Genomic DNA, 10,694 nt, shown 5'->3' with positions numbered 1-10,694 from the left:
TTCCCCACACCGCACCCAAACAACTCCCCTCCTTGTGTTCCTCTGACGGAAGGTGGTTCTTGGGCAGGTGGGCACCTGTAGTGGTTCTTATACAGTGAGGCTGAGTCAGGGCAAAAATTTCTCTGGAGCCAGGGTGATTTTGATGACCAGGACCTCTACTGGATACCCTACTGCACTTGCTTGGGAGCTAAGGCAAAGGTGGAGGCCAGGAGTTCAAGGAGATCAAACTTGCTGGTGGCAAGTAGTCTCAGAGTTGAGTGAGCCCCAACTCTGAGGAGAGTAGAATAGGGAGCCTCTTATTTTGACCGATCCAAGTTCTGGTTTTCTCTCTGTACAGGGCGCTCCCTCAACTCCCATCCAACAGTCTGCGTGGGGAGAAGCCTGGACAGGCTGAAGTGAACAGTCTGAGACCACGGAAGAGAGCAGGGACGTCCTGGCCCAGGCCCTTCCCCACGCGGGGTACCCGGGGTCTCCGGGCCTACGGGCTATGGCGGACAGTGGCAGCTCCAGCCCCTGGTGGAAATCACTGACCAGGAAGAAAAGCAAGGAAGTCACGGTGGGGGTGCAGCCTCAGGTTCTGCCAGAGACTGGCCAGGATCCCTCACCACCCTACTCAGATCGGACTAGCAGCTCGCAAGAACACCAGCACTCCAATGTCCTGGGGGACCCTGGAGAACCCCTCAGATCAGATAAGTTGTGTGAGGAGAAATCAGGCAACAGCCGGCGCAATTTGAAGATCTCCCGCTCTGGCAGATTTAAGGAGAAGAGGAAAATGCGGGCCACCCTGCTCCCTGAAGGAGACAGGTCCCCTGAGGAAGCTGACTTTCCAGATGACCCCCAGGAGGACAAGCAGTAGCCTGAGCAAGCTTCCAGGATTGTCTCTCTCTGGAGATACTCTTATCCCTAGACCTAGTACTTGATGCCTCACCCAAGTTCAGAATATGCAGTTGACCAAGGCCTTCGAGATTTATTATTTTCTAGAAAGTGGAATGTTAGCTGAATCCTCAATATTCCATGACTCAGAGACTGAGTTAAGTATTTTTTTTTTTGGGGGGGGGGTGGGAAAGATAGATGTCTACTGCTGAGGAATTTGGTTTTCTCAAAAGTTATTCTGAGGTGTCTCTATTGTTTCTGTCACCCGTGGAAATAGCAAGGCTGGATGGGACATTAAGTAGGCGATCGCCTCCCCAGGGTCTCAAATGAGGTAGCCATGCTCTTACTGAGGACTCTGGAGAGCAAATGACACCGCTGCTTTTCATGGCTGAGAAATGCACTTTAGGGTCCTAGAGTTATTCCTATGGGAAGGGATGAGAGGCCCCTCCCAGGTAGAAGCATTGAGAAGTACTATCTCTTTAAATGAGGACTCCTAAGCTATATGCTTGTTTAGTGTGCACTATTAAAATTGTTGGACTGTAAGACTTAAGGTGACTTTGTATACTTTTTTTTTCTGTTCTAAGTTTTGAAACTCTGTCATACTTAAAGGCAGGCATGCAAGGTCTTAAGTGACAAGGTTAATTATTTACCAAGAGGCTCCTGTTGAAAAGCTGCTGGGCAAAGACCTTTTCTAGAAACCAGCAACAGCCAGCTGGAACCAGTTTGCCAGATATTCCAATTTGCCAACCAAATTCAATGGAAGGGAGTGGTACTGATCAGGCTTACCCTACATTCTCCTGTTCCTTCGGTGCATTTCCACAGAGTAACTCACAAAGCCAATAATGGGTCCTTTTTAGCATCCATTGTGAACCTCACAAGAATTGTCTGAAATGTCCGAAAACCATTTGAATGCACGGGTGGAGCTCTTTTAGCTTGTGCAAAGCTGCTTTCCCCACCTGTTGCTACAAAGCCTGTGCCTTGTAGTCTGATTCTACATTGGTCTGATTTCAAAGCCTTTCCATCCATCAAGCTGAAGATTCTTACCAACCACCACAACAAAAATCTACCCACTTGCTTTTCTTATGAGCCTCAAGAAAAAGAGTAAATGAATACCGCCTGCTTTCAGCAGATTACAAGAGGGTATTGTACCCTGGAGAGAGGCTGAGACCTTGTCCCTGCACACTCCGCTTCATTTACTAACAAATGCAGAGGCAAGGAAATCACCCTCATGGAGAGGTGAGCCTTTGTAGTCCATTATAAGGAAACACTTGGTGTTCCTTACTTGGTTATATGAATGGAGTGTTCATATAGGAAAGCTGAGCTTTCTGTTGTCATTTTTATCAAATTACATGTTTATGAAATAGTAAGACATATCAGCCATCTACAAAAACCTCACAGAGACTTTTGGTGAGAGTGGCTACGAAGCATCGAAATGAATGACAAGGTTGGGTACCACAGAATAACAATAAAGCTAATGGCTTCAGTTTCTACATAGCCAAGACCTCATTCTAACGGAAATTGCTGGAGATTACTTACATGACCATTACAAATACCTTAGAGTAACAGAGAAAATTGCGTTTTCCCTTTTATTGGTGCTTTCTGTTCTTTATAAGCATGAGAAGGCTTTTAAAGTGCATTTAGAAGCAGAAAGTGTGTGGCCAGTGTCTGGGGGTGGGGGGCGGAGCTGGAGGTTGGCCTCTTGGATGAGAAAGACTTTTCATGGTTTTTAGTGGACTTCCAGTGTTTAGATTCAAATGAGGGAGAGTCAGGGAGTCGAAATGGATGGAAACTTGTGGATGAGGAGGGTGTGGGCTGGAGTGAGGAGCATGGATGTTGAGGAGTGGTGTTTGGACCACCTTTACGGGAAATTTCAATTTGTAGGAGATAATAAGCCTAGAACCAGCACCCATGCAAAATGTCTTCCACCTGAAGGAGGACAGTAAGTCAGGACTGCTCTTACCTATAAAATCAGGTCTGCACCTGGACAATTTAGAATCTCTTATTTATTTGCTCTTTCGTCTACTATTCTATTACTTTAAGAACTATCTCATCATCATCATCATCAAAACCCTTCTAAGTCCACAAAAACATTGGCATTTTCCCAGCTTCCGTGCGTGTGGTGCTGGATCCCATCCAACTCTGTAATTGCCTGGGTATCCAATGGCAGGTGCAGGGCTAGAAGGTAGGAACGACACACTCACCCCACTATTCTGAAAGGAAGCCCTGCTCAAGGCGGTTCTGACGGTGAGTGCCGTTCCCAGTCTGCCAGCTGAGGTTTGTAATTACATCGTTTTTTTTCAAGTGCTCCTGAATTATGCATCAGGAAGAACACACTGATTTAATCCCAAGTCGGGGAAATCTGAAACCGCACGGATTAGTAGGATGATGAGACCATGAGTAAGAAGATAATTTGACAAAGCGTCTTTCTGGGATTTGTATTCTTTGCAGACAATTAATTACATCCCGAGCAGCTTGTACAGGCTTTCAACACTTCTCAAACCTCGAAATCTTACAGTAAATAAAGGGAAATTGCTACAGAATGAATTTGGATCTTATTAAATTATAGGTTTTTTGTTTTCATTTGCTTTAAATGTCTTCATAAGTAAAACTTCACTCCCACAGTTAGAAGCCAGTGCAGAAAATTTGACACTGTGTCTTCCACTTAATGGAAAAGGAGACACAAAGGTCTAGTGATGTGCTCCCTAAACAGTCTTGTAACCATGACAATTACACATGGAGAGTTTTGCCCCAGTGAGTCTCCTTAAGAACCTGGTGGCTGAGCAGTGACTCATATTTCAGGTCCCCTTGCTGTCCCTTTATGTTTGTCCTTTTGCTGTTGTCTGGCATTCACTTCAAAAGCCCTGGGCCCCAGTTCTGCATGTGAGAGACACGCTCAGGTTCAGCGTCAGCTTCTGGGCAGGTTTTAAAAACTTTGTTCTGAGTCTTTATGTGAAGTTTGCACCTCAGGTGCTACCCAGTCTTCTTTAGAAGGCAGATGTAAAAACCGATAGTGGGCAGGAATGTTGGTCAAAGCCTCATCAGGAATATTTTCTCGAGAGACACAGAAGAACATTTCAATGCTTTAAAATGAATAAATCAGACAACACACAGAAAGAAAGGCAAGTAAAAGGTGAACAGGAAAGCAATATGTGAATAGGCATGAACATCCAGGGACTGGGAACCTGATATGGGATAAAAACAATATCCTTTGTCCTAAGTTGAGGCATTTGTGCCACACTAAAAACCATTACCCCAAAAGCAAGCTTGGTATCTACTAAGCTGATTTTAAAAGACATTTTATAGAGGCTTTTATTATTTAAAAAAATCCTTGGGGGTGAGGGGAAACACACACACCAAAACTAACCAATCCAAAGTCTACACAACTCAATGAACTTTTCATTCAATAAAAATAGACATTCTGAACAGAACTGTTTTTTTTTTAATCTTTTTTTTTCTGAGAAATATCTTATAAAATAACTACCTTAAATTGTAAAAGTTTTTCTTAGGACAAATTTATCTCAATAGCAAATGGACAGTGGGAACATTTTGGATGTCAACTTACAAGAATTCTTTTCTAGAAATAGCAGTGGGACTCAGTATGAAAGTATGAGGAGTCTGCTGTCTGGTGGCAGCACTGTCCTTGTCACTGGCCTTAACCCCAACCCCTCCTGGCTCCATTCTCACCTCTAAGCTATGGCACATGCCTTCCCATGAGACTCAGCCATGTGGAAGGGGAACTCCAAGAGGCCCCGAGAGAGCCGCTCCAGGCACTGAAGGTCTGGACCTCAGATTGCACAGGCAGGCAGCCACGATTTGTCACTGAGAGATAAAAGTGAGGGGACTAGAGGGGCCTGACTATAGAGTCATCTGGGCTTTGTACCGGAAGAGTGAGAGCTAGAGGTAAGTAACAAGGAAGGCCAAAGACGTTGATCCCTACAGGTATCAAGCAAGGGCTCTAACCGAATTGGCCTGCAGGTAAAACAGTCGGCTTACAATCATCATGCTAGAGATTTTGGCCTAACCCTGTGAAATATTATGATCCTAGGAAAATGTATGTTTATCCCCTAGGGTGTGGAACATGACTGTTAATCCCAAAGTTAAAATTTTCTGACTCCTAACAGGTAACTTTCACATTAAAGAAGGCAAAAATAAAAATCCCCAGCCCCTAAGTAAGGGATTAAGAACCAACCTCCAGCTGCTCTGTGCTTTTTTTCCCTCAGAGGGAATTAGCCTTCTATTACCAACACCCTGCATTAAACCTGCTTCTCCTAGTAGCCAGTGAGTGTAAGGTTCCCTCGAACCTCCTCGGGATGCCCATTGGAAGCCCTCTGTGCTTTCCAGGGCTCCTGTGTTTTCTATGATGCCTTCTTCTACAAGCCTTAGGGAGCCTGGGTATTTATTCACTCTGCCATAAAGTGAGGGGTGGAGTTTGTATTCCAGAGTTAAAACTCTCTTTCCTGCACTGCTATTTTAAGCAACTGGTAGTAAAATTATATAACAGTCAGTGTTTGCCTTAAAACGAGAGGCACTAGCTGCTTGGTGGTCAGATGCTCCCGTCACCTTGTTGTCCTTTGACCCAGAAACTGACGCTTCTCCTGCTACGTGGGAACACTGAGTCGCTTTATTCATGGTGAAAACAAAGAAATAAGCCTTGAAGCATGAACCATAGGGACTGGGAACATAGCTCTAGGTTGGGAAATGCTTTTGGTACACGCATGCAAACTCACATAAAAAGCAGGGCATGGTGGCATGGGCTTGTAACTTAGTAATGTTGTAATTTTGTAGAGTTAAAGACAGACCAATTCCTGGGCTTTACAGGCCATCTTAGACTGGCAGGCTCCAGGCCAATGAGAGTCACTACCTTAAAAACAGGTGATGGCTTGTGAAGAATGACACCAAGGGGTGACCTCTGGTCTCTACACACACACACACACACACACACACACACACACAGAGAGAGAGAGAGAGAGAGAGAGAGAGAGAGAGAGAGAGAGAGAGAGAGAGAGACTGTGATTTAGGGCTGAGGACGGAGAATGCAAGAATGTCATTCCAACCCATCACTAGCACTGTAAAGAAAAATGAGGTGTGTTTTTATATTTGTAATGTCATTTGTTCCTCATAGTTGGCTCTTGAATGTGCAAAATGTTGTTAATAAAGCTGATGGCCTATATGAAACATTTTTCCATTCTATATGATGCTGTTTTAGGTCATGAGCTCCCGCGTGCACATATGTACAAGTGCACACATGCATGTGCTCTCTCTCTCTCTCTCTCTCTCTCTCTCTCTCACACACACACACACACACACACACACACACACACACACAAGCATGGAGACAGTCGTTCTCAATTCGTTATCCTTCTCTGAACCCCTTCAGGGCTACCATCTTGTTCCCCATCTTTCCATAGAACTAATAGTTTTGTGGGTGTGCCTTGCACCATCCAGACTTCTGTCCGTCTTGTTGTCTCTGTCAGAGGTCACACTCTTACTGCAGTCTGCCCTGCAAACCCCTATGAGACTGCAGATGCTCTCTGTTTGCTAGCATTTCCATCCCTGGGAAAAGGAGGATGAACCTTTAGGATGTACAGTCTAGTGAAAGTCACTGGGAAGTGAGGTGTAGTGGCACACACCTTTATTCCCAGTGCTTGGGAGGTGGAGACAGGAGGATCAGAAGTTCAAGATCAGTTCTGGCTATATAGCAGAATTTGAGGCCAACCTGGACTGCAAGTGGCCCTGTCTCAAAACAACAATAAAAGTATACAAGGTCTTCAGTGGCATCTTCCAGATGGGATGCTGGGATCACAGCCCCTTTCTGTTTCTTTCTCTTTTGCTTCCCAGATGCCGTGAACTGAGTAACCTATTCCTTCTTGTGTTACCTGTCATGATGCTCTGTGTCACCATGGGCCCCAAAGTCACTGGACCCAGTGACCCTGGAATGAAACTTCTGAGACTGTGAGGCAGAAGCAAACTTTTCTTTCTTATAACTAGATGATTTCACACATTTTGTCACGGTGGCAACTAACACACCATTCCATGCTCACCGCCTTTTTCCGCCGCCGTTGTTGACCACTTTTCCGAGACTCATCTTGGTGCATTCCAGCCTGTACTGCCTGCTACCAGCCAGCGTATCTCATGGATCTGATCACTGCTCTCCTGACCATAGGAGCTGGGGAACTCAGGGACATTCAAAGGGACAGTGTAGTTCCCTGTGTGCCTTCAAAAACTCCAGGGTAGCATGCAAGGGATGGAAATATCAATCGTTCTTAGCAGGGTCATGCTCTTTCTTTTCTCTCAGGAAGCAGGCTGTTTGGGCTGGCAGAGGATTTTCTGAAGATTGTGAAAAGGCAGAGTCCTTTAGAAGAGAGAAACTACACAGTAACAAGAAAACTGGGTATCTAATGCAAAGAACTATCAGCATTTAGGATTTAAGCTAGAGTGTCATGTAAATGAGATGCCACCAGCCTTTGGGCTGCCACAGAAGGGCAGGTCCCTTCTTCCCTCCAACCTTCTAGATTCTTACTAGAAATGACAGTTGTGACCTCAGTTGATAGGGATGTCATACTGATGCACCTCAGGACACGTTGCTGCAATTTCAGTGGGCTCTAGAAATGGCTGCTATATGCCAATAGGCACTAAAGCGCTCTTTAGTGAGCTGTAAATCTCATGGTGACCTTATCATATGAAATATCCAGTTGCCTGCAATCTTTCCTGGTATGAAAAAGATAAAGAGAGCGGAGGGATATGTTCTATGGAGGTGTGGAGAGGTGTGGGGGTGAAAGGGGTGCCACTGGCAGGCCCATGTTGGGCATCCCTTCCCCATGAGGGACCAACCATACAAAGGTATAGTATAGAATAGAGTTTATTTAAAGCATGGGGAGGGGAGTTAAGAGGGTAGGAAGGGCAGAAAGAGAAGAGGAGAGGATTAGAGGAGAGGAGAAGAGGCCGGCCATGAGCATGTGGGGGGGGGAAGGGACTGGGGGGAGGAGGGACAAGTGGGTAAGAACAAGAGAAGCAAGAGCAAGACAGCGAGAGAGTGACAAGGTGCTGTGGTAAACATTAAAAGGATGGCCTAAGCTTTTATCCCTCACTTCGCTGGCTCCCAAGGGGCCATCTGGCACTTTGGGGATCTCTAACTTGGCGCTCCAGACCTCCTCTAAAAACTCAAGTGTGGTTCACTCCACCACCCCTGCTGCTTCTGTCCCAGGTGGATATGAACACCTCCCGGGCCCCCAGTGTGTTGTTTTCACTCACTTCCCCTTGGCTTGCTGTTGCCAAGTCTTAGACACACATCCCAACTCTGTGGCGGGCTTTATGTGTTCCGCCACTATACCCTTTGAACTCAGCTAAGTAATCACATCAAAGAACACACCAAACTACCCTAATCCAATAGGCATACTATAATTTGCCAACCTAGATAAGTCAAATGATCTTGTACAAGCAGCCCCTTTTATAGTGCCAGGTAACTGTGGGGTGGAGCTTGGAAGAATCCTAACATTGCCCACCACCTCAGACTCATAACATCTCTTCTGCCTAATAGTCATTAGACAGCACCCCCAAGACAGTATGAAGGCACTGGAACTGCTTTAAGAACTCCATCTTCTCTCCGTCAACTCCAGCCATACAAGCTCTTTCTGGCCCACCGCCTATTCTTGTCTTCTACCTCTAGATCTTGAAACACATTCTAACTCCCATCTCTGACTTCTCTGGAGAGCAGGCCCTGGGGGGTACCTGGGAGCTTGGAGACCTCTTAAGATAGACTCTCTCAATAGACTTAAGTGATGTTAAGGGTACTTCTGTCGCCCACTCAACCATCCCGAAACAGCTTGCATGGATTTACCTCACCCTCCTGGCTTGATTAATGGCTCGTGAAGCAAGTGCATACACAGGCCTCTCTCTCTCTCTCTCTCTCTCTCTCTCTCTCTCTCTCTCTCTCTCTGAAAAATTGTGTAGCCTTTCAGAGTCTTTGGTAACACCCGCCCTCTCACACATTTCCATTCCTACGTTGAAGCTGGGGTGCTCTGAACTCTTTCAACGCAACTTAAAACTTAAAAGTCAGAAATTCCAAAGCACTTGTTCAGACTCTGTGCTCGTATCTTTGATCCAACAATTAAAAGACATGTGGTCCTGGAAGAGTCTGATGGAGGAAGTGGAATAGGTTGGAGCCAGGCATCACAGAGTGGATTACATGCTATTAGGTCTGTGATGACATCCTGAGTTCAGTATGATGTGGTAAATTCACTTAAGGTGCTATAGATCCCCTAAGGAAGGGGCGAAATAGGGAAATTAAGAGGCAATTAACAATGCCAAGTTCCAGGAATGACTACACCTGCTGTACTGTTTATTTTGCAACTTGAAATAAATGAACTGCCTCAGGGGAGGAATCTCAGCTGAAGAACGGCCTCCTCTGTCAGATTGACCTGTGGGGGATTATTTTTCTGATTAATGATGGATGTGGGAGTCCAGCTCACCAAGGATGATGGTACCACCCCTGGGGTACATAAAAAAGCAAGCCCATCATGCCAACGGGAGCAAGACAGTAAACATTGTACTTCCACTGCCTCTGCTTTAGTTTCTGCCTCCAGGTTCCTGCTTGGCTTCTCTCCGCGATGAACTGTAACCTACAAGCTGAAGTAAAGCATTTTCTCCTCAAGTTGGTTTTGGTCAGTGTTTTTATCATAACAAAAAAGGCAAATTGGACACCTGGCTTGGAATACTAATGCTTATACTGTACTTAGAATACTTCATTTCTTCCAATATATAATATACTACTTAATACATATTATTATGTTATGTTATTAGGCTTTATGTCATGTTTACTACATATTAATCTAAAGCCCTGGAAATAAAGATTCTGCCTACATTCTTGATCTTAGGGAGAGTAGAAAAAGCAGGAAATATTCTCATGCTCACAGTTCCACATGGGTAATTCAAGATGTCCACCTCTGTCCAGGGCATGACAGTTTTATATGGGACATCTTTGCAAAGGGATCAGGATTAGAATCTAAGCTTCAGGTAACTTCTTGGCCGTTCCGTAGAATATGTCAATGCCAGATACCTTGCAAACTATGGGCAGCAGAGAGTTTGATGTTTGCTTGTCTCACATCTTCTCCCTGGACTGTAATCTACAAGTCTTTCTTTCCCATTGAGGTCCACTTTCAGGGTTCACATAGAGAGACTGGGGCAGGAGAGCCTTGGTGCCCCAGTGTAGCAGATGTGTCTTAGTGATGGTTTCCAGAGCATTTCAAAAGGAAGTGTCCTTGCACTGATCCCTTCTCCATCTGGGTAAAATCAAAGAGGGATTTGTAAGCACGGCTAACTCTTTAGAACCAACACTATCAGCTCCAGAGAGCAATCAGAGGGGAAAAGTCCCTTGTCAGCCCTTTTTAGTCACAGAGTCACGGGAACGAGGCTTCCTGTGAAGGAAAGGTAGATTTCACCTGCTGTACCTCTGATCGTGGGAACACTGATGATTTTAGTTGTGGGGTGCTCTTCGTGTATTATACTTGGTCTCTGGGATTTGCAACCTCAGTGTGGTTTTCAACACGCCCATTGTGTATGACACACAAAAGCTCCTGAGAGAAAGCGATGGAAAGACCGAAGTCATCCACGTGTTACTCATTTCACAGGTTCAAGCCCCAGCAATGTTCTTCATGTGTTTACACGATTATTTACTTGCCAAATACTTACTGAGCTTATCCACTCTTCTGATTAGTCAATGGACTCAGTAAGTACTAGGCAGTGGATTAAACTTCAGGTGCAGAAAGAAAACAGGACCTGAAAGTTGGCCTGTAACACATTGTAATGGAAGTAAGGCCAAGAAC

At 45.2% G+C, this 10,694-nt stretch overlaps 1 protein-coding gene across 1 annotated transcript; it reads left to right on the top strand.

Annotated features, from left to right (window-relative positions):
- Positions 1 to 487: 487 nt before the first annotated feature.
- Positions 488 to 856, top strand: PRR15 (proline rich 15; the record flags this gene model as incomplete). The annotated part of the gene is made up of 1 exon (XM_080932639.1): positions 488 to 856. The coding sequence occupies one exon, from the start codon at positions 488 to 490 to the stop codon at positions 854 to 856; it is 369 nt and encodes a 122-aa protein (XP_080788765.1).
- Between the last annotated feature and the right edge of the window lie 9,838 nt (positions 857 to 10,694).

The sequence above is a fragment of the Micromys minutus genome (assembly GCF_963924665.1).
Source record: "Micromys minutus genome assembly, chromosome: 18".
In the NCBI taxonomy this organism is placed as follows: Eukaryota; Metazoa; Chordata; class Mammalia; order Rodentia; family Muridae; genus Micromys; species Micromys minutus.
The sequence above is the reverse complement of the archived record's forward strand: the minus strand, read 5'-3'. Positions and strand labels throughout refer to the sequence as shown.